Here is a 25,170-nt window from a genome sequence, read left to right as displayed (position 1 = left end):
GCCATACAAACCCTCTGTCACACACACACTGAATGATAAGTGTGTGTGTTTGTGTGTGCTGCTAATTTTGCATCGAAGTGCAAGTTTAGTGCAGATTTAATGGCTGTTGGGTTGTATAATGCAATGATAGTGGCAAAAATCTAATTTAAATCAGTTTATCGCAAGTTACCAATGTCTGGTATTTCTTATTCAGTTAAAATAAAATGTTTACATAGACCTTTACATGCAAAGACAAACAGAATTTTAATTCTTAATATTCTTTGCAAAGACTGAAAGTCACCATCATATCATGTTGATATTTGTGTCACTTCGATTATAATAATAATGTAAAACATTGTTTCTGACATTATTTCTGTGAAATGCATGAAGTCATGAAGTTGTTTATTAGAAACTAGAACTAATTACTGTTACATTTTATAATGCGGTTAATGAACAAAAAACTATGTGTTTCCATTTCATTACCAAAGGTGCAAACATCTCACCTGCTGTAATAAGACTCTACTCCTAGAGCTTCACGGGCACTGGCAATGTGCTGCTCCAGAGAGGAGCCACTGACAATCCCACTGCTGCCTCCCTCCTGGAAGTCTGAACCTCCTTCTGATACACTCTCACCCAGGTACACCTCATGAAACTTCAGGATTCCTGTGAAGTGAGGAGACAAACATGAATGACTTCTTTCAGGTGTATATGAAATTAAACTTAAATTAAAATAAAATAAAATAAAATAAAAATAACCATTTTCCACGCCTCTTTTTCTATTAATAATTTTGTTACTCGCTCATGGCAGGAAAAAGATTGGATCATTTCACCGGAAAACTGTGACTGAGGCCCTGTGCAGTAGTGCATCTGTGGAGCAAAATGAATAAAACAAATATTGTTCAATAAAAGATAAGAGTAGGCTGCCTGTGCCATCTGCTGCCCGCCATGAGAGCGCTGCTGAGTTTCAAGCAGGAACATCGCAGGAGGGGGGCGGGGAAGGGCATACTGGGAGATGGAGTACAGTCTGTGCATGTGTGTGTGGGTGTGTCAGTGATGTAAATGTGTAGATGTGCTTGCATGTATGTTTTGTATTAAATTCAGCTGTAAGGGCAGTTTTGTGATTACGGTGTTTACATGTGTGAGGGTGCACGTAGGGGTCTATAAAAAAGTCTGAATTACAGAATGACAGAACTAATTAGGACTTTAGCAGCCCTTTTTACTGACTGTAGACTCTTTAGAGCAGGCCATGTTTGTGTGCCAGCTGGATGCTGGGGTATGCCAGGAAGTGACAGACAGGCGATTAGTGAGCAAGTGGCTCCCTCTTAGCCTGGGGCAATATTCAGAGCTTTGAAGATCTCTACTGGTCCCTGTAGTGTGACGCCCCTCCGTATGACTAGTGCTGGGGGTTCAAGTTCATCTGGTTGCCTGGGAGCTGGATTTGATCAAATGTTCAGGCCCAGTGGCACGGGACATGGGTCACAGCTCTCATTTCCACACTTTAAGGCAGAGAGCAAAAGAGAGCCAAAGAACAGTGCAGCAGCTACATGAGTCATTTACATGCACTGTAATTCACCCTTAGCTTCGCCTTCGTTCTTATAGCAAAAAAAAAAGAAAAAAATACATGAAAAAGAAAAGAAGAGCGGATGAAAAGAGACAGAGAAAGTATGTTTTGACTTGGTGCAACAGCAAAGTGTTTTCCTGTTGGCATTGTGTGAATATGTTGCTGGTGTGATCTGGCTGTGTCACTATCAATTAGAATGGTTCATTGATGGATGCTTTCTGTGGTGAGAAGCGAGGCGGGGGGGCAAATCCTAACAGTGGAGTGGCAGGTGGCACTGCCACTTGGTGTTACAAATGGCCGTCTTACCCCTGTGGCTAAAAACATCACAAAATATCCGCTTTGATTTGAACAAGCAAGCGTGTGTGTGTTCTGTATTTGCCTGAATGCCTCTTCACATGTCTAGTTGTTACAGCTTTGACTAGTTTAGAAGGAAGCTGTTTTAATACTGACTGATGAACGACCATATATGTATCAGAAATTGTTTTATAAATATTTTATTTTAATTACATACATGACTTAAATTAGTAATATAAATTAGTGTATATATGCATTTTTAGGATCGCAATAATGTACGAGCTGAACAAGAGATAGAAGAAAGTAGAAAGTGGAATCTCACCCGCCCCTGGAGCAAGCAGCCAGCTGTACAGGTAACCAGCAGCCATGGAGAAATAAAGCACCAGGGCCCTCTGGCTGTTGACAGTGTCCAAGATGTGCTCCACTGTTACTGGGGTGTAAGGGTCTGTTTCCTGGTGGCCTGTCTGCCTCTCCACCAAGAGGTCAGCAAAGGCTCGTGTACGACCCCGCTCTGCCACTGCCAGGGCCTCATCGTGGTGGCCTGTGGAGTTTAGAGGTTAACGCTCGTTCACGTGGACATACTTGAACCTAATCTTTTATTTACATACAGAGGCAAAAGCAAAAACAACTTTCAATTTATCTACATGATGCAGTGAGGATATGAGAAATGCATGCGGACGTACCCAGACTGACAAGAACCCTTTGAAGTGCCTGGTAGCAGGAGGTTTGCAGATCAAACAGGGAAAGTTTATAGTCTGTGCTGTGCTGGGCCTCGTGGCGGATGGTCTCAAACAGTGCAGATGCCCGGTAGAGCTAAGGATATAAAACAACAGTTAATTTCAAATATCCTGGATTGCACAATGTAAAATTAGAAGATGAAACATTGATTCAAACCTTAGGTTTGCAGGTCAAATGAGGTGTGATATATGGCATAACACCAGCTCTCTGACCACTGTTATAGTTTTGATTCAACTTGAGGAAAATCATGAAAACATGTTGTCACCATATTGTAAGACACTGTCCATTAGTTGTGATCTGCCTGTTGGAAGTTTTAAATATGGAGAATGCTTTGGCCACTAGATGGCAGCATCCCACCTCACTGGTCATCATAACCGTGTCCAGGCTCACTGTCTTCTAAGTCTGTTTGTGTCTCAAAAAGGAAAGTACTGTAATGCTGCTTGATAAATAACCATAAAACAAACGTAAACCTCTCTTCAGCTCTCATTTACCTGAAATGAAAATGACCGTGTGAAGCTAAAGCTGGCTATCTTAGACAGATGAATGAAAGACAATGAAAAAAAAAAATGCTTTGAGAACTCAATAGGCTTGTTTGTTATTGAATCTTTGTAGTCAGTGCCAGCATTGGATTGAGAGAAGCAGAGAGAAAATGGAGAGGTGGGGCAGAAGGCAGTGTTGCACATTGGCTGAGCCGAGTGCTGATTCATTGGAGCCTTTATTGATTTCCTATTTCTGCATCTGTGGCAGCCCTGTAGGATGGCTATAGAGCCACTCTCCAGGAGTCTGGGGGCCAGCAGAGAGGCTGCTCACACTGCTTGACCATAGCCCACACAAGACAAAGAACTGCAGAGAAAATAAAGGAGGCTTGTGATTATTCTATAATCACTCTGGGTTTTGAGTGTGTGTCCATTTTCTCTGAGCACACATATGCACGTATGCTGTAGCTTGTCTGGCATATCCCAAGGTCACACAGAAAAAAAGTGTGTCAGAGGGAGTGGAGGAGGAGAGTGGAGATCAGCCGAGAATCTGCAAGCTCTATTGCATTAGTGCTGGTAGACGGAGCTGCTGGTCTCCGGCTGATTTTGCTGATAGGGCTGTGGGCTGATTGCAGCGCTGCTAGTTTAATCTGTTAGGCTCGCCGACATCCTTTTAAGAGTGGAACTCATTTCTCATAACACCTTTCTTCTGGCCTGACCCCTCCTGACACAAATGAAAAGGGGAACAATCTCAAATGTGCTGTGTCCGCAGCAACTTGCTTGGAAGTGGTACAGGTAGAAGCTGCTACATTCTTCAGCTGCTATGTATTCAGATAGCACTCCTCGTGTTTTACCATCACTGACACTAACATGGCTTTTATCTGACATGTTAAGTGAATGTCAATGTCACAGTGAATCAGTGAACTGAGCGTAGCTTGATATACACATACCTCTAATGATTTTTGGAAAATAACCTCCCAGGGGAACTCTCATCCTCTAAGATAGTATCAGATGTAAAAAAAAAAGAAGCTTAATCTACAGGAGACCACTGATATTTAAGTTAACATGAATTTATTGATCCATGTTTACTCAGATATCAATCTGAGCTCTTCTCAGGGGGAGCATGCGCTGTTGAAGTAGCTGATTGTCATCAGGACATGTCAATGTGTGTGTCACAGTGAACACGGCTAAGATGTTAAAACAGAACTGGGTGTAAATGTGTAAAGAATGAGAAACAAGAGGTCAAATGCTCTCGTAGCACACCTCTGGGTAATTTATGAATTTCAATACATGTCTTTACGAATTAGGAGACGGAAGTGGGTCACTGCATTTACCAAGGTTATCTTAAGCAACAGGCCAACTCATGAATATCTATTTGATCTATACTCTGAGGACAACAGTGTCCTGGGGGCTGATATAGGGGGAAAACAACTTTGAACATAGCTGTGGTAAATGTGGGCAAAGCATGGGATCAATGTAAGTTGCACCAAGGACAACATGCCCTACTAAGATCTTATGGTCAAGCGTTAAACTGGAAAGCAAACATGCAGTGGAAAATATGTTGCACTGACTTGTTAGAATAATATTTTGCCATAATTGAACACAAATACCTCAATATGACTCATGAGCCTCTGCTCTAGTCACCACCTTGGTTCAGGCTTTCTTTCCCAACTCTTGTTACACATAATTGCAAACAGACAAAGTTACTTTTTTTTTTTTTGAAAAATATGATGCAGGACCGAAAAACAAAGCTATGTGGGTCACTTAGATGTACGAAGAGTGCGTGTATCATAACAGAAATGTTTTTGGACTAGATTTTGAAAATGAAAGCAGCTGAATAGTCTCCCTACAGACACATGTGACAGCAACTGCTGTTGGATGACGGTTCCCAGTCTTGTATGTGGATGCACAAGCTAAGGAAAATATATCAAATCTGGAGCTGTGGTGTGTGGACAGACTGTAAAGAGAGATGTTAAGGGGATATTCCATGCTTGCCAGGTGGGCAGTGGGCTGAAGAGGAGTGAATGTCTGTGTTATGTAGAGGCTTGGGGCTCCTGAGACCATGCACACAGATACAAAAAAATCTTCAGTCATCTGTCGCCTGTCTGTTGAGATGACAGCACTTAGACCTTAGTTTGCTTAGCCACCTCTGCTTTCTCCTCCCCTGTTGTTCTCTCACTTTCACTGTAAGGGCATTACTGAAAACTTACATTCCACATGCCCTGTCTTTGGACATCTACTTCCTTCTCGCATTTGTAATCTTAGCCAACCAACAGATATGTGATTATTAGAGGTCAATTTTAACTACAAAAGGTGAGTTTGCTGGAAAGAGTCCAGATGCAGGATGGGAGGAGAGGAGAGGAGAGGAGAGGAGAGGAGAGGAGAGGAGAGGGAGAGGAGAGGAGAGGAGAGGAGAGGAGAGGAGAGGAGAGGAGAGGAGAGGAGAGGAAAGGAGAGGAAAGGAGACTAGAATTGAGTCAAGGTGAGTCAAGGTAGGAGAAACTTTACCTGATGCTGAGCCTCCTCCAGATTCCCACTGGCCCACAGGGAGAGCCCCAGACGATGGCGGATCTTCGCCTCGTCTTCACGCCGAGCCAGCTGCTCTGCAAGCCGCAGGCCTGTCAGAAGGGGAGGCAACGAGAGCAGATGAGAGAGGAGAGTGAGAGGAGAGTAAAAATTATTCAGAGCAGGCAGACTGTTAGGTATCTTTCAGAGTAACAGATGTAAGCATAGCGTGGTACTGATGTTCTGACAGCGAACAGGTTTGGATATTTGGCCTCAGTTGTAAGATACTACTCACACTGAGACCAAAACCCACACTCACACACTTCGGCCATAGTGGGAAGCTGCAACAGCACTAATCGGACTGCAAAGTGATCAATGCTGCGAATCGACTGGCTGAGCAAACGCAAACACATGCTTAATGCTTGCATAAAAGAAGTCACACAGTATCACGAAGACGTCTACAAATATTTGCAAAAACATTCATATGCTAATAATAGACTGTATGCAAACTCCCAGAGCAAAGACATTTTGTCTGAGAGACTTTCAGAGCTGTTTGTGAAACCAGTGGTGGTTTGAATGTGCACGCACACATGCGCATGTGTATCTAGGTGTGCTTTCAGAACGTGTGCCTGTGTCAGATCACCTGGCGCGCTCGCAGTTTGTTTTTCACTTCCAATCCCTCAAGCAGCGAGGTGCGTGTCACATCTTTGCATGTGTCCTCAGTCTGCCTGGCGAGCACTTCTGCCCAATTACTGAGATGAAAATGCCATTCCACAGAGGACAATAATACCGAAATAAATAAATAAATAAACAAACAAATGACAGCTGCTGGGCTACATATCACCCACAAGGTGCTAAATGCATAGCAAGCAGACTGCTCTGTGCAGTAGCCTAGTGCTAATGCACAGTCTCACTTAACACCAGCTCTGAATTTGCAAGTCTATCCCCTCCACTTGCTCGTGTGATGGAGGGGTCTAAACATGCTTTTGGTGAAAGAAAGAACAAAATGGTCCAAGCCACACTCGTCAGAGTCTGCTTTTCTCTGCATTCCTGGAAAACTGTCTGTGGCTGGACCAGATAAGCCAAGAACAGAGAGAGTGTGACCTAAAATAACCGGCCTATTCTGCGAGACCCAGCACACCACGCAGCCATAGACTTCATGGCTCTGCCATGGCTACACTAGCCGGCAGCCTTTGAAGCCTGCAACAGTCTCCCCTCTCTCCTTATCTCTCCACACACCGTTCCCTCTGTCTGCCTGCCTGCCCTCTTCCCCCATGTACTATCTACTGTGCTTCTCTCCTCCCATAGTCATTTTCTCATCTCTGTGTCTGTGTCTTTGGTTCCCCTCTGCTCTCTCTACCTGTTTCATCTTGACTGTTGTGGCACTGCTTGCAGGGACTCTGCACTGCTTAGGGCTCATTAGGCACTGGAGCAAGAGAGAGGAAACAGATCTAAATTATCCTTTTCATTCTCTGACAGCCTCACCCCTCACTCATCTCAACTCCAGCTCTGAGCCTTTCATCTGCATGCACACACACAGACACACCCGCACACACAAAAGCCCTTCTTTCTGCTGCTCTGTGATAGTTCTTTATGATCAAGCCTGAATGTCAACCAACTCTATGTTTTCTTTATTCTCCAGTTGACAGTGAAATAATACATGTGAATTATGACTCATGCCGATCTCCGTCTTTCCCCTCTGCTTGCCTGCCATCCTCTTCCTTTCTCTCTATCCCTCCTTTCCTTCCTATCTCTTTCATTCCCTCTGTTCTACCGCTCGGTATCATTCAGTGTCTGTCACTGTCACTATGCGTGCCTTTGGTGCACCCTGCAGGCACAGTCACGTAGCAGTGGCTGACATGAGGATGTGGCCGTGGCTGGCTGCACCCTGAAGAGCAACTAGAGAACACTTTAAAGGCTGCTTGACAGCTGGGTGAGAGATTCTCTGCAGCCCCTGAGGCCCACGCACCTCTGCCTTCAGATACAAGCTCATCGTGCAGAAACAACATGCACATACGTTGGAACAAGAGCGTAAAATCTAATGCATTTTAGTGCAATTGCGTTGTTTCTCAGTTTCCAATGTTTTGGCCACTATTTCCCTCAAAAGAGGAGGCTAAAACATTAGCACCTATATATTTACTGATGCACAGATACAACAACAAAACATATTTATATATATCATACAGTATATGAACTGGTTCTAAGACAGTACTGACATGTGCATTATGTTGGGAGCTAAATACTGGTATTTATTTAATGAATTATGACATAATTGGATGCTAAACTTTTTTTTTTTTTTGTAGAATTATCACCTTTCTGACATCTTTCAACAAGAAATATAAAAGTAGAGTTCCCCGCGGAGCTTCCCTACATTGCATTTCATTAGATTGTACACGTGTACCTAATAAAGAGGCCAGTGAGTGTGTAAACGCATGCCCACTGAGTTGGAGGTCATATGTAACAGTATCTGCGCTACTTTGAAGCTGCCTTTCTATCCCTCCTTCTGATTAATCTTATTCGGGAAATGAAAACAAAAAACAAGCAGAGCAGCATAAAGTATTAAAAATAAATAAATAAATAAATAAAAACTAGCAGTAGGAGGAGGAAAAAAAGGAAAACTGAAGAGAAAAAAACCTTGCCAACTTCTCGGTCTGGGTAGGTTGGCCAGAAATAATTGGCTGTCAAGGATAGTGAAGGCACTGTTCTTTTTCACAGCCAGACTGAGGAACAATGCAAGGACAGTCCAGGGGACAACAGGAGGACAGAATTGAGACTGAATAGCTGGTCGCCTTTGTTTCCATTAAAGCTCAAAAAGCAGGGATGTAGAAAGTGTATGGGTCACCACAGGCCAGTCTAACTAAATAAAGCGAGCAGAGAAGAGATAGGGGAGATGTATTCCTGCTCTCTTGCATTTACTCCCTGCAGGTTGAAATATTCAACTGTCCCTTTACACAAGCTGCAATTTTCCCAGATTCAAACTGGGTTTCGGTCTTAACACAGTGGGTGTGCCTGAGCGTGAGGTCCATCAATGGGCATGGGCCGGGCTAACGGTATGTACATTCAGCTCACATCAATGAATGCTTCCACTTATCACATCCTCTGTGACAAACACTTCCTGCACTGTCACTGACATAATGAATTTTTGAGGAGCCTAGCTGTTTTTATTTCACCATAATCTGTAGGGGACAAATGAAGCGTGAGAGGCAGGAGTGTGTCAGGCACTGTGTGAAAAGATCCTTTGGCAGCTCACTGCAAAGAACCCTCTGAGAAAAGTAGATATAGAGGTGTGAAGAACAGCTCGCAGTAAACAGCAAAAATGCCTTGGTGTGCATCCTGATAGGTTTGCACAGACATACACACACAAATGCTGGTATACCTATACAGCACACAAGACAACACAGACGCATAATACGCACACAAAATTCCCTGTGCACTTATAACACATAAGCACAAAAGCCCAAACACACACAATTGCACGCACACATGCACACTGACTAATAAAAATGAGGCACAGGCTTAGCAACAAATAGGCTCTGAATTTCATATTCATGAATTCACAAACTCTAAGCCTATCAGCTCAGGCAACAAAGGCAATCCTCTTTCCTGTTCCCCCTGACTCACTCACCTTCCTGCAGGTACATGACAGCTTGTGAGTAGTTTTGCAGTGCATGGTGTGTTCTCCCCAGGCTGCCATAGGCCAATGTCTTGGCAGCCAAGTCATTAGTCTGCGCCGCTACACTTAGGTGCTGTTCCTGGAACACAACCGCCCGCTCGTAGTTTCCAAGGGACTCGTAGGTAAGGCCCAAGTTGCCGTAGGCGCGGGCCTGGCGCGTGGGGCTGCCTGCTTCTTCTGCAATCTCCAGGTCACTTTGGTGGCATCGCAGGGCTGTCTCATACTCTCCCATAGCTTGATATACAGCACCCAAACCGCAGCTGGCATCACCCTCCAGAAGCCTATCCTGGGTGTCACGGGCAATGGCCAGCTGACGCTCTAGACAGGAGATGGCCTGCTCATAATTGCCCAGTTGGCTGTGGAGTGCACCCAGTTCACCATAGGCCTGAGCCTTGCCTCCACACTCCCCTAGCTCATGAGCCACTACTAATCGCTTCTCAAAGCACACCAGCGACTGCTGCAGGTTTCCCATAGCCCTGTAAATGAAGACAGAAAACCAATGAGTGTCAGAGTGAAGCAGATTAGATGTGTGAGATAAAAACCTAAAGACAACCAAAAAAAGATCTCTAATTGGCATTTTCTGTTCAAATTTAACAAATGCAGATGTCTTTGAAGCCCACAATATTCAAAATAAAGTTTGCTTAATTCCCTAACTAGGAGAAGCTATATCTTTTATTTAGGAAGGTACATGTCTGTTTTTTTGTAACAGAAAACTATCAGAAAGCAGCAGGGAGTGCACATTGCAGGAACACTTTCAAGCATCGCACTATTTTAGTTTTGCTGTAAACTAAATACAGATCTGGATGTTTAACACAGTCATAGCTCCTGTATTAGACAGAGTAGAGTGTGTTTAGAAGGTTAAACAAGAAATGTTATTATTATGAATATTACACTTTAAATGTAGCCTGTTTAAGAAGGGTAACGCTGTTTACCGTACCCTAACAGGAGATGGGTCATTTGTCAAATGCTCCCTCTTGTGTATGTGTTGAGTGGCATTCATCCTATGTAAACATTTCATTCACCTTCAGACTTCAAACTAAATGCATTCACCTTCTCAAGCAGAACAACAATGGCCAGATACCGGTTCAAATGGAGCAGGAAGACAATAAAAGCTTTCAGCTAAATTAATGTTGTGTGATAACGTATGTGCTTGACTAAGAGCTAGTGGAAGAAGGGAAGGGTCTGTCTGATGTCTATTATCCCCCTTTGAACTTGTGCATGGCTAATGCTGCTGTGTGTGAGTGCTGTGATGCCATGTTGATGACGAACAATGAGAAGAAAATCATTTCCGAAATGAGGATTTCAGCGAGCCTTTTCGTGTTTTTTTATTTTGCAGTGCAGTCTCACAGGATGCCATCAGCTCTGTGATGCATAAGGAGAAATAGAAGCAGGAAAAGACGCAAGCTATAAGAGGTTGCCTCGAAATAACTGTGCTTCCCCCCGTTTCAGACGTCTGTGTGCCAAAGCCTCTTTGCATACAGATAAGGCCAGGGCCACAAGCACCAGGCTCACATCCAAGCCTTGCTCACTACCACGTGTCTCTAAACTATGGTGGTCCTTGATAGTGATTGCAAAAAGAAAAATAACATGAGTAGGATTACTCGTAATACCCTGTCAATACAATTATGTGCTGCTGCAAAAGCTAATGGAAACTGATAGTGATGAAATATGCACAGCCTGAAACGTATCCGTCTGGCTATGCAAAACTGAGAACGAGAAGCATGATATCTGACTCACCTGTGTCCATTGCCTAAACCTCTGTAGGCTTTCTCCTGGTCCTGCATGCGGTTGAGGCTCTGGGCCACCGACAGATACTGATCATAGTACTTGATGGCTTCCTCAAAGTCTCCCAGTGCCTCATAACAGTCTCCCAGGTTTCCATAGGCCCTGCCCCTGTCCATTACTGCTTCATTGCCACTCAGCTGCTGTAAGGTGGCCAGCTGCTGCTCCAGGTAGCCAATAGCTTCCTCCATCACACCTACATTCATTTTAGTGATGCCCATGTTCCCATACACCTGAGCCTCCACAACAGGATCCTTAAGCCTCCGACCTAGTTCCAGTTGCTCTTCATAGCTCTTAAATGCCATGGCATACTTCCCCAGGGCCATGTAGACAGCTGCCAGGTGACCATGAGCCTTGCACTCTCCTGACACATCGCCCAGCTCTTGGTACACCTCTAGCTCCTGGGTATGGTAGCCCAGAGCTTTGTCATATTTCTGCACAAGTCTGTAGGTGGCCCCGAGGGCAGCATAGGCACAGGCCTCCATCCTACGCTCCTTTACCTGAAACAAGAAAGAAATTTGCAAGAGCAGCATGAGGGACATGTATGACTGGTGGCATAATTGAATTCCACATGACATTTCCTATTTTTATGATGAAAGGTTCTAGTATACATGTTCATTTACCTGGTGAGCTAAGGCCAGCTGCTGCTCATAAAACTGAATGGCTCCAGCCACGTCCTTTTTACAGACAAATATGTCTCCCAGATTTCCCAGAGCTCTGAAGCGAGCCTGTGCATTGTTCAGGGACTGGGCCAGTGAAAGCAGGTATTTCTGACACTCCTCTGCTTTAGTGAAGTCTCCTAGGGCCTTGAATGCCAAACCAAGGTTACAGTATGCCTTGGCTTGACTCAGTTTGTCATGAAGGTCCTTGGCGAGGGCTAGATCCTGCTCATAGTATTTGACAGCATCCTGGTAGTTGCCCAGGCAGTAGTGGGCGTAACCCAGATTGTGACAAACCTTCCCTTCACTCTCCATGTCTTGGAGGTCAGGGGACAGCCGGAGGTACTGCTCATAATAGGGTACGGCCTGAGGGAACTCTCCTCGAGAGCAGTGAAAGTTGCCGAGGTTGCCCAGAGCCCGCGCCTCACTCTGGACATCTCTGAGTTCACGAGCTATGTTGAGGTGGTTCTGGTAATGCTGTAGAGCACGGTCATGCGCTCCCAGGGCTTGGTAAGCCACAGCAAGGTTGCCATGGGTGGAAGCCTGCGAGGCACGGTCATTCACCTCCATGGAGATTTGTAGCTCCTGGCGGTGGTAGCGTACAGCCTGGTCAAAGGCTCCGAGGGCATTATAAGCATTACCCATATTACCATAGGCTCGGCCCTGAGCAGCATAGTCATTCAGCTCCTGAGCGATGGCCAGGTGTGTTTTGTGCAGTTTCAGTGCAGTCTCGTAGTCCCCCTTCATCTGGTGGATGATGCCTTTGGAGAGCGGAGAGAGAGCAAGAGGATGAAGTTAAAGACCCATTCAGGGGAAAATTGTAATTGAGTAAAATTCAAGTGCCTCGTCAGCTTTCCTTGCACAAAACAAGTCATTTGGTTGTTAAAATATGCTCTCTGGGCCATCTGTTCTCTGCTTACACAACACACTCTCCCACAGAATTATAGTCATTAAAATGTAGTGCAATCAAACAGAGTTATTATAACACCAAAATAGAATATTTTGATTGTCTAAGCAGTCTTTGATGATTGTGTCTTAGAGGGATTTTACCAAAATCAACAGCTTTTCCATTGGAAATACTTACGGGAGGGCAAGAGAAAAAGACAGGAAGTAAAAGTGCGGGAGAGCATAAAGAGCTGATGGAAAGCTCAGCAAACAACTTTAGAAAAACAAGCTAAGCATGGAGAAACAATAAATAATGGGGAACCCAGTGCATTGAGCATATTATCTCTGATAAAATATCATCCTCTGAAAAATAATAGCTTCACGCCACAGCCAGGCATCTGGCTGATAATATTAAAGTGAGAGACGACAGTCTACAAGGCAAATAACTCAGTCCTTTATCCACTATACAACCTGGCCATCACTGCTTTGCTGCATCAGCATCGACTAGAATGGGCCAGCAGGACCGGGGTACAGCCACTGATGGGACACCAGGGATGGAAACGGTTCTGGAGCCAGAGTGGGTGGGGGCCAGAGTCGGAGAGAGGCTCTGCGGCTTGTGGTGAGAATGTGATGGTGCTGCAGGGATTACTTGCCCCCATGTGTGTTTTCCCATTTATTTCACCCGGGACCCGCCACATTATGGGCCTAAACACAGGCTACATAAACAGTGGGACCAAAACTAAACAGATGGCTAGGTAATACGGTAGATGTGGAAATGCATTAATATGCTGCTTTAATTAAAACAAGCACAAAATGCCATCAATAATACTGCATGAAGGGTCCGTGTTCACACATTCATTTTCAGACTGCGGCAATGTGCATCATCAATATTTTGCTCCAAATCAAGACTAAATGAGAATATTAGTGTGATACTAGACCTGCCTGAATTGGGTGTGAAAATTAAATGCATAAAAAAATCCAATGATTTTTACTGCAGATAGGTGAAATTTCTCAAACACCTTCAGACCATGCAGTAGAAACCTAGTGGCAAATCAGACAGGATTTGCTTTGTTTGCTTTGGTTCTTAGATTAGTAGCACAAACTGAACTGACCTCATCAGCTCATTGACCTGAGGAATTGGTATATCCAGAGTACACAGAGTACATGCACTTGCCTAAAAACTACTTCAGTACAATTAGATGTGCGAAGTACACAATCTAAAACTTATTTAAGTACAAAAGTACAATTTTTCAGGCATTGTTGGGTTTGATTTATGTACAGATTACAGGGGAGAACAGCTTCAACAATCTTCTTTCTGGTAAAAATGTAGCCTGTCGTAACCACTTTATGTACTGATCATTTATTAGTTTAACACAGTTATAGTGATAATGTAGTTATTAGTAAATGGAAATAAAAATTAAATTAAAAATAATTATTAAATAATAGAAGAATTTAAATAAGTAAAATGTGTGTATCTGTGTCTTTCGACTAAATACAGTACAACTGTAGTAAAAGTGCTATTTCAAAATAAGTCAAAATAAGGGAATGAGGTGTAGATGATGAGGTTTTTGGATCTGAAGATTCCCTTGGCACTTCTGCTTTTCCTTTCTTGGGAGCTTTCCCTCGGAGTGGAAGCACGTTAAGATTCACAGCCAGCTAGTAGGAAGTGCACTGATAGCTCTAGCCACAAAGTCACTCCCAAGGTTATACTTTCCCCAGCGGAGCCTGATCTTACTGAGGATATAATGCCTACTGATGTATTACCAGCAAACATGTTCTGTGCTGCAGGCTAAAAATGGATCTGGGGCTGGTTGATGGACGGAGGGTAAAGGAGACAGCCGGGACACAGGGCTGGGGGTTTATGGCTAGGTTTGAGGCTGGACTTGAAGCCAAAATTGCCATAAGCCTTAGGCTATGCCTGGAGCCACACTTGAAGCAAGGAAATATTTTCTAGGCCCCCTATATGGTAAGGGGATTATAAAGTCCCCTGGGAATAGTATCCCACAGGATAGTAAATAAAACCACACCAAACATGCTGGTAAAAACTGCTGGAACACAACAAAGTCAAATTAGTTTGGGGGGGGGGGGGTGGTCTAGCTGAAGTGGTTGGGGTGGGGCATGTTATGTAAATCAAAATGACCCCATTATAGTTGTAAGTAGTTTCGGGATTTAATTTAACCTCAAGTTTTAACAACATTGTAAATCAGTGGCACCCACTAAATGCACTCGACTATGACATTTTATACAAAATGGCTCTTTTGCACATAGTCTGAGACAATCAGAGCAAAAAACAGGATAAAACATATAGAAAATCATTCAAATACTTTCATACAGGACCCCATCCATCCCCCCATAACCAAAGACATTAAAAGCGCGGCAATGTGTTGTCACTTCTCATTACACAGTTGGTTGTACGCCGAGGGATATGCTGCAGTGATGACTATGAGGGATGGTGTTGTGTTTTGAGTAAATCACTGTGTCATTCTTCCAGGAGCTACAGAGGTCCAGAGCGCTGCTGCCTACATTTAGCTAAGAGGATTTGACCAACTCTCGCGCTGCTGCCAGTGGGTCAAGATGATACCAAGAACAGAGGAGAGATGCCCAGCGTGAGCTCCAAATCATCACTTGTGTGTGTTCCCTTATTTATATTTTTGAGTGAGGTCAACTATAATTTACACTCATGCACGAGAAGTAAAAACCCGAGCTAATGCAAATCTCAACTCAAGAGGCTTGGCAAATGTAAAATATAAAGAATAGGGAAGTAAGTCTTTGACGAACATTTCATTCAAGTTGAAAAGTATTCAAATGATACTTATTCTACCAGAGCTAGCATATATGCTTTCATACACCAGAGTACCTTTTATAATTTATAATTTGAGGAGTATTTATTCAGAAATAGATATATCTAATGGAAAGAAATCATAATTATAATGTATAAAATGCAGAATCAATCATATATTTCTAATTTAGGTCTTAGGACTTTACAGGTAGTAAAGTAGACGCACTTTTGTAAATCTATAATTAACAATAAATATGTACATAAATATAGTATATCTGTAATTTTTCAACTCCAAGGCTACTTTGGATCCTCTCTTGGTTACTTAGCATAGAGAAAAAGAAGGTTTTACATCCAATCTATAGTATGTGGGTTACTATAAGTGGCCTATATATTATAATATGTTGGGTGAAATATACAGATGTCTGCTACAGTCTGACAGACAGTGGGGCATGAAGGTAGAAACATAAAGCAGCACTAGATATGGATAAATGTATGCATGATGAGTAGGTAGTCACAGAAACAGGCGGACATACACAGTACTTGCTGCTTTCCTCTGCCCCGTTAACCCCCGCCCCTCCTTCGACACACTAAACCAACTGTCGCTATACTGTCCATGTGCATGATATCTGATTACACCAGCAATGTCTCAACTCTCAACTTTTTTTTTTTTTGCACTGCACAATCACCTCAGTTCAGGAACAGATCACATTTCGTGCTAAATTTGCAGATGTGCTGAAAACATTGCAGTTGCAGTTTCAGTTGCCTAATGCAGAAGAACAGCTCTTTTGTTTCATTTAATAGCTCTGCAGTGAGTAGAATAATAACTGCGTACAGTGAGCTAAACTTTAGTGTAAGCACACGGTTTCACAGAGCCTCTAGTCCAGTTTCTGGCATGAGCCTCTGTCAGGAGATTGAATGGGGCCACGTCGGGGGGGAGGCAGGGTGCGTCTGCTGCTGCTTCTCCAACAAACAGAAATCTGGGTCCAGGCAGCTAAGATCAGCTTGCTCTCTCCAGGAGAGTAAAGAAACACTGGCAGCGTCACAACCTCCCTTGTTCCCTACGCCTCTCTCCTTTTGCAGTTCTGCTAATATTTACTTAATGTATGCACTTGGTCATTAGTGGAGAGTTAAAAAGATGGCTGCTCTCAGATAAATGCACTTTTTATGTATTTGCTCAGCTCTTGTCCTGTCTTCCTCTATACCATGTTCTTTCATTCATCCTGTCTGGGCCATTAGGCTCACTAAATTCCTCTGCAAATTCAGCACTCTTCTGCTCGCTTTCCTTGTCAGATTGATAATTTGTCTACAGCCGCTGCTGTTTTCAAAGGCTGAGATACAAAACAAAAACAATCTCCATGTCTCAGTGCTCCAGGTAAGTGAGGCCCCCGTCTGGTGTTGGTTTCTGCAGTGGTCAGTCTGAAAGCCACATTAAATATGCACGTCTATCATAACAACAATGACAGCTGTGCTAAAATCATTCATGGTTAGGGATATTCCCTTCTCTTTCTATTATATGGCTGTTTAGCCTATTTATATGCCATTTGCTTAAACGGCTAAGCAAACACAATGACTCTCGTATCAGATGCTGAAGAGCCGTCATTCTCAGGGTCAGTGTTAATGCATTTCCACACACCAGACAACAAAGTGTGACACTTAACCAACTAGTGTGACACCGTTACTGTCAGACATCTGGACAAAGCAGATTTTCACAACTGACTTTCTGGATCTGTAGATTCTAGTACTCATTCTTACAAGAGCCTTAAATGGAAAAAAGCTGCAAGTGCACAAGGAGTTTATCATAAAAGAAACTAATTCGCTACAGAAGTTCTGTCCTGTTTTATAGATACCAGAGACAGGATCTGAATACAGAGCATCGCAGCGCGTACAGTGGGATCCTGTGCTGTTTTATGAACTCTACTTCCTGCTTCTTGTTTTTGTCTCTCTGTTGCTTTGTTTTTGTGAACGTCAGCAGGAAGCATTCCCCAGGGATGCTGGATAAAAAGAGGAGGAAAAATGCTTAATTAGGACTTTTACCTCCATCCCCTCTTAGTGACAGAGTCGACACTTCGAGTGACTTCTTTGAGACATATGGTCAAACAGGGAGGTGTGAACTGAGAGAGCGAGAAAGCAGGAACAAGACAGACAAGGCAGGCTAAGACACAAATGCTTCCAAACAAACTCATTTACAGTCTCTTTGAAGTGAAATGCAAGGAAAAATAATACAATTTAGATTCCGTTTCATGAATCCCAGAACTACGTGGGAACCCACTGCTTCAGTCCTCTCTCTGATATTAAATATTGCTGACTAGGGGGTAAGTTAGCCAATTAATGAATAATAAATGGGGCTGGAATGCAACATTTTCAAATCCTTTATAGGTCAGAGTGTGCTGAGCTAGGGCTGCTGGTACCGCTGGGCATCATGGTTAGATATTAAAGCATGGCGTTCTCTATACAACTGTACCTCAGAGCCATGTCAGCTGCTGCTCCACCCACACTACACGCAACATTAATGACAAGCTGGGAGGGCATAATAAAAGTTTGTTCTTTCCTCGTTGTGCAACTTCTTCTTCCCATCTCTCGCACAGTGTTTTTTTTTATTTTTATCGCTGCTCATTAATCTTCACACGATCATCCTTCCCGTCTTTGCGCAGCATAAAGGCAGCATTTGTTGAAGCCCGTAACAACATCCAGTTAGTTTTCGCCCCTATCTTTGTGCGCTAAGCAGGCTCGAGGGCGGCGATGACGGAATAACAACGCACGCCCCACTGTCGCTAACCAAAACAACAACAATGGAACAATTACAGACTGATGCTTCACAACCTCCACTTCATTCTCTGTTATCTTCATTATTCAGCTCCTCTTGAATCAGCTATTAAAGGTAATTAAGCGATTCATCAAGTCAGTTTCAATTACTGGGAGCTTGACAGCTGCAGATTACAATCAGTAGGGGTGAGGGGAGAGTGTGAGAGATGGAGGCCTCAAAAAGTGTAAAAAAAAAAAAAAAAAAAAACAGGAGGGAAAGAAGATAGACAAGAAGCACCTAACAGAGCAGGCAGGGTTAGGACAGGAAGTAAGCTTCCCTGGGTGTCAAGAGTTACTGTATCTACACGATGGTTCAGCTTGGCCAGGTTGTCTCCATGGAGAAAAAGGCTTCTTCGCTACCACCCACACATTTAGCTTATGCTCTGTCACCAGCTGGCGGTCTTTGACACTGTGTCAACTACACTATCATTACTCTTTCATAGACTGAGAGAAAAAAAAATGATGCAACCAATATTAAATAAGAGTGCTTTGGTTGTGGTAATAGTAATCACGCTACGGATAGAAATAAATGTGCTGTCAGACTACAGCCCCTAATGTATGACTACCTGCTCACTTTTAAAATCCAGTGTATGTTGGAACTAAGAGCAACCCAATATATGGGACCATTAGGCTGGTCAAAGATCGACTTCAATTTATGTTTGGCTGATTAACCCCACTGTCTGCCTGCACACTTTCCCACATTTGGTTAAAGAATTAATCTAGGAGGAACTATTATGCCTCTTAGTTTTCCATTAGAGTCCAGTTTACTACTGCCTTGATGGCTATCATAACTCATCCAGCGTGAGTTGTAATTACTGGACTAAATACAGAAGAATTGCCCATAGCATATATCTGATAGAGTCTTGAACATATAAAGGAACACCTTTATCCCTAAGCTCCTTTCATCACTGCATTAACAGACTCCACAAGGTTACCTTACTAATAATTGCTAAAAATCATTTTGGCAGGATTTTCTGTAAAATACAGAATTATAAAGTGGATCCATATAACAATTACATTTTAAGTATTAATAAAATGAACTGATCATATATGTGATTCCCACTGAAACTGTGTGAGAGTGAGCCCAGTGCAAATTAATGTGGAGGGATTAGCTATTAAAAAACTAAAAGATTTTTGTAATATTCTTTTCTTTCTAACTCCAACCCATCATCTCCTACCCTGCTTCATGTGTTAAGGCCCTGCACCCCATTAGTCTTATACATTGTGCTGGATATTGCAAGTCATAATTAGTGTCTTTAAAAGCGACTTTGTATAAACTTGTGATTATTCAGTTATATTCTTCTGGTCTAGTAGTAGCAAAACTACTCCTGCAGTCAGCAGCCCAGTGAAAGCTCTCATACTGTAAACTCCCCAAACAATGAAAGGACAAGCAGGAGTTTACATTTGTTGTATTTCAACCTATGACAGCACTGGTACTAAACAGAGACATTCAGTCATATCCACTGTGCTGTCTTATTTCAGCAAGCTAGGTCCAATGCAGATAAAATAACACTTACAATCCCATGTTAACAGTCAGTAAACACTACTTCCAGACAGCGGTATTTCTTGCTATCTAACAGGTGCTTCCTTATCTCTAAAAAAACAGATTTATCATATGTGCTAATGACACTATAACCTTCATTGTCTTCAACTACGAAGGTCAAAAGGAAGCTCGAAGGAAGATGTACATACACTAGGTACTGTAGATGCTGTTAGTGGATTTCCAGCTGATGTAGTGAGTTAATACTAAGTGTGTGTTAGAAGCACTCTGGAGGATTCCCAATGATCAGTCATTAGAACAACACTATTATCAAAATCATATCAACGGTCACTGATCAGATCAAAATGTGGGGTACACTCTGGAGAGGTCGCCAGTTAACTGTTAATCATTAACAACAACCACATATCTTTGTGACTGTGAGAGGAAACTAGAGTACCCAGAGGAAACCCACACAAGAACATGTGAATTTCACCCAGAAAAGCACAGCAAAATCACCAAAGTTCAGTTAAAAGAGAAAGTGTTGAATGTAACTCTGGGAGTGTTACATTTGGTCAAATTCAACACTCTCAGTGTTGATTTAACACTGGTGATTTTGCTGCGAGCCCCTGCTGCCTGGCCTGGATTCACTGCCTTATTTGAAGTAGCTTCTAGCTGTGAGGCAGCAGGGCAAACCCTCCTTTTAGTGCCCTTATTCAGCACACTATGTTAGAATGTTACCATAGAGAATAAATTATCTACCAGGATCACATCAATTTTGTCCATGTTATTACCATTAAACAGCTAAGTCTCTAGTATTTTGCATACATACCCAGATTGGAGGAGGCCCTTCCCTCTGCGGCCCTGTCCTTCAAACCCTCCGCTATAGAAAGCTGCTGTTCATGGTACTGTTTGGCCCTCTCCAAGTCCTGCATGCAGCGAGCAGCATGACCAAGTCCAGCGTAGGCTCTCATCTCAATGGACTTTTCCTCCAACTCCTGGGCAAGCTCCAGAACATGAGTGTGATAGGACATGGCCTTGTCAAAGTTACGGTGGTAGTGGTAGGCACTGCCCAGATTGCTGTAGGCCCGAGCTTCCTCTCGTTTATTTTCCAGGGCCTTGGCAATGCCCAGGTGCTGCTCATGGCATTGGACAGCATTGTCAAAGTCTCCCATGGCAATGTACACAGCCCCCATGTTTCCCAACTCTCGAGCCTCAGACAGCTGATCCTTGGACTGTTTAGCCAGCAGGACACACTGCTTGTGGCTGGCTAGGGCGTTTGGATAGTCCCCTATGGCTGTGTATACATGACCCAAACTGCTCAGTGCCATTGAGGCAGCCTATGAATAGAGAGACAGAGACAAAGATAGACAGTGAGAAAAATAGCAAGGTAATAAATTGTAGTCAAATGAAAAAAAGATTAAAATAGCCCATTAATTATATCCACACCCCATCAACACATCACAGATTCACTACCCACACAATGTCCCTTCAGTCAGAAGTACTAGAGAAAATGGAGAAAATTGTTAAGAAAAACTCCAAATCTAAGTTTCCAAATGTGTTAGGAAGCTCACTGCCCAGAAAACAAACAACAAACAAAACCTGATTTGATTCGGTCTTTGCTAAGCATGGAAGGGGGTAAAGTGTGATGCAAATCAACAGAGCAGCGGGCTAGTTCTAAAGCTGTCAATTTGCCCACTGCAATCACTTGTCATGGCGTGCCACCACCAACAGAACAAAAACACTGCTAATCAGGAAGGTGGGAGGAGAGGGGCTTTAGCTTCAGACCAGAGCTACGGGGAACCAACTAACTGACTGTCGCCAAGCTGGAAACAGGAGTACAACGTTCTATGTGTTCTAATCTACTCTATTGTCCATTTGATTAAGCAGCGTCCACCTGTGAAAATAAACCTACAGAGAGCAACAGTTGCAACTGCAACAAAAGGAGAGGAGAGTTTTAGTTGTGAACTTGTGCGGAGTGGTTTCACAAAATGCAATCTTGACCTCCTATGTGACACATTCACTGCAGACTTATTAACTGCTTATAAAGAGGGTAAACAGCTGGGAATTGGGGTCAGCTGTCTTTGTGAGAACAGATGTTCAATTAATCACGCAGGGCCAGCTAATAAAGCATCTCCTTCCTCAGCATCCTCTAGCCAGGAAGGGGGTTGGCTCCAGGCCAGATGAGAGGACAGACACCCTGACAGCGAGGGTCACGGTGCTGCCCGTCTTGCCTCTCACAGAACCGCTGCAACAGAGATGACCTGATGCATCCTGGGAGCAGAATCAAATGTCAGCTACAGTTAAAGGCCGAACTAATCAATGTAGTTCCTGCTGTAAGATTGTTTCCTTTTCTAGACGCGTGTTACAAAACTGTACCCCCAACATCTTGAATTCAAAATTTACATAGATATTATTCCACAATTACATCAAGATGTAATTTTAAAAAATGTGGCCACAGAGAGAAGGAGATATTTTTCTTTGCTCCGGTGCCACATAATAAAACTATCGAATTCCTATGAATAAATGAAAAGCAAAGCACATCGTTTGGGGGGGAAAAAAATCAATATAACAGAATGCTTATAAAGAAAAACACTTTGCTTTGAATCTTTCATACATTCTTTTTCTAAACGTACACCCCACCTACCTATCTTTCCTTTATTTCACATAGCTGCTGATGCCTGGAACCAATTACCTGCTGACATAAGGACTTCCAGCAGTTTGCTCAAGTTTAAAGACTCGACAAGGCATTATACAGGCCCAGGGAGGCAATTACCCTCCGTCACAACTGTTGCTGTTTCATGTTCCCAGATAGCCTATCTAGGGCTGCTCAATTACATGTGCCTTTTGAAGCTTCCCTCCATCTCTCCGACTCAAACTTCCACTTTTCTGAGCAGAAAACAGAGAGGATTCCTCATCTCTGTCTGCCTTCAACTGAGTGCAGTGGGAGACATGGAGAGACAAAGTGAGAGAGGGGGGAGTGCAATCTTTCTCCAGTTGAGATGAGTAGCTCTTGTGATCAGTGTCCCTCTAAAGTGAGACTGCAACGCTGCATTTTCTCCTCAGATGGAAGTCAAGATAGGCTGATAATGAGGAACCAGCCTTGCCAGTCACAGAGGATGCACTGTGTTTGGCTCAGGGATAGACACTAAGGACCATATCTCACTCACTTCTGACTGCAGCCCTCTCCCGCCATTGCTCATTTTGACTCCCAAGCAGTATCGCGAAATAACTTCCCGTCTGTGCAAGAAATAATTGCCCGAAATACATAATTTCTGCCAAATCGACTTCATTCTAATTTGATTCCATTTCTTTCCTGCATTTATCGGTCCTCCCTCCTTGTTCTGAGTCACCCACCCTCACCCCCACCCCCATCTCTCTCAATCCATCTCTAGAGTCTGATCTGATTGTGTTTACAGAGTCCAGCACTTCTCCGGATGTGTGCTGATTTGATTAATCCTAACGCCGTCCTTTATAAACTGTTGATAAACTGTTAGCCCTTATCTGCAAACACATTTTGCACCACGGGTCTCCTAATGAAAGGTAAACTAGTTCTGCCTAGGAGAGAGGAGAAAAGGAGAAGGGAGGCATCAGGGGAGGGCTAAGATGACATGTTAATCAGAGATTCTTGGCTCCACAACATTATTCCATTTCTTTCCTCCTACGTGGACAGTGGTTTAAGATTCCTTGCTGATTCTCCTCTGTCAGCCTTCTCCACTAAGTATGTTTATATTCTGCAGCACATTAGAGATATGGGTTTCACAGCACATGCTAGAGGTAATGTATTGTACTTAGCATAATTAGCCCCTTATGTCATGCAACAGAACTGTTCTTGATGGCTGGCCATGGTGGTATCCAAGTTTTGTGACTCTGTACGCCTGGTGTGTGTCTTATTCCTTTCCCTGAACACAGCAGAGTGCTGCCCACTACCTCCCTGCAGCTTTGAGCTATGAAGTTACGCCTCACCTTGCAGCTATGTGAACATGCCTTTGAAAATCCTTCTTATTTCACTTGGGACTAGGAGGTTTGATATAGTCCCAAACAACCAAAGCTATCATCACAGACTGGCAAAGCTTATTAGACAAACGTGGTCATCATCATGATGTAAATCACCGGGACTGGAAAAAAAAAAATCAAAAACAAAAGATGATACCACAACTATGCTCAAAGTACAAGTGTGCAAAGTCTATTTATGAGCAGGTAGGAATAGGAAAACAAAGAAATGGACAAGCATACGAACAAGTATCCACTTCTGTGACATCAACTACTTGTTAGAAAAACATTCCTGTCTATTGCCCCTTCAACTGTACTTGTTAGTTATATTTACCTAGAGCTACACTTCTCAACTGACACTGTGTTATGCATTTGACCTAGACAGCTAAACCTTGGTGATCTCTAACAGATGTGCCTACTACTTGGCAACACGCAATGTTTTCATAAAAAATACACAGAAATATGCATATTACAGGGTCACTGAAGTAAAACTGAAGTAAGATCATTCCAGGCATCAGAATACACTGCATTTCTGTCACTGGTCGAGAAAGATAAAACAGATATTAGAGATGAGGAAGCATGAAACAGAGTGAGAGGCAGAAAGCTATAAGATGTTAAAGAGCCCAAGGTTTGCCCTGTGTCCTAATGCTATGTCCTGTCGGAGAACAGGGCAGCCACTATTTCAGTAAAGTGCTGTTAATGGGATTATATGGAGAAAGAGAGGAGTCCCCCTCTCCTTACAAAAGGGGATGAAGAACATGTTTGATTCCATTACCACAGAGCTGGTGTTAGTACAGTGTCTTTCACTGTACTAACACACTTGTTAGGCTATCAGCCTGGAATTTAAAAAGTACACTCTTAGGTTTCCTTATATTGAATACCATTGTTGAAATTTAGATATGTCCAAACAAGGATAAGATCAAACTCTGTGCACGTGCATCTCAACAATTTTTATACTATATTTTAAATTAAAAAATGGATTTTGATGATTGCAGCTTATAGATCATAAAGGTTTGAAACCCAGTATGTTAAATAAATATTGCTAAATTTAAATTATAATTAGAATACATTACTATTCATTAGGGTAGTCCCAATACCGAGCTTGGGCTCCAGAGCTTTGATTCTATTAGCCAGCGAATATCTAGAGCTTCGATCCAGGGAGGGGGGACACATGATGCAGGGCAACATGTTCATTCATACTCACTGCACTGTCACTGTTCCAAATACACACACAGAAATGTGACTTCCCCTGTTGTAAGTACGATGGGTGACCTTTAGATTTCCACATTTTAATAGTGCAATTAAGGTTTAATTATTAATGGTATCTTACATTTAGTTAAAATGAACAAACAAACGACATATCTCAACATCTGAATATTACAGTTCACACCTACTATTCATACAGTATAAATACTATACTACCCTCTGTCTAGTTTAGGATACACAACCACAATCATGGGGAATACTGTTGACTTGACAGTTTTCCAGAAGATAGTTATCTGTCCTCAAGGAGAGTAAAGCACAGAATCAGTGAAAGGGCTGTAATAAAGATTATTCATGAAAGGTT

General features: G+C 42.9%; 1 protein-coding gene across 2 annotated transcripts in view; it reads right to left on the bottom strand.

Annotated features, from left to right (window-relative positions):
* Positions 1–25,170, bottom strand: part of LOC113150207 (tetratricopeptide repeat protein 28) — a 151,939-nt gene that overhangs the window by 12,316 nt on the left and 114,453 nt on the right. For both annotated transcript variants that reach the window (XM_026342610.1, XM_026342611.1), the window contains 8 exons: positions 20,443–20,950; positions 11,632–12,428; positions 10,964–11,508; positions 9,179–9,702; positions 5,557–5,666; positions 2,518–2,647; positions 2,157–2,375; positions 483–642 (listed from right to left, as the gene is read on the bottom strand). In XM_026342610.1, coding sequence (XP_026198395.1) covers positions 483–642; positions 2,157–2,375; positions 2,518–2,647; positions 5,557–5,666; positions 9,179–9,702; positions 10,964–11,508; positions 11,632–12,428; positions 20,443–20,950 — 2,993 coding nt within the window. The remainder of the gene's footprint in view (positions 1–482; positions 643–2,156; positions 2,376–2,517; positions 2,648–5,556; positions 5,667–9,178; positions 9,703–10,963; positions 11,509–11,631; positions 12,429–20,442; positions 20,951–25,170) is intronic.

Source organism: Anabas testudineus, chromosome 9, assembly GCF_900324465.2.
Source record: "Anabas testudineus chromosome 9, fAnaTes1.2, whole genome shotgun sequence".
In the NCBI taxonomy this organism is placed as follows: domain Eukaryota; kingdom Metazoa; phylum Chordata; class Actinopteri; order Anabantiformes; family Anabantidae; genus Anabas; species Anabas testudineus.
Note: the sequence above shows the minus strand (reverse complement) of the source record. Positions and strands in the feature narration are given on the sequence as shown.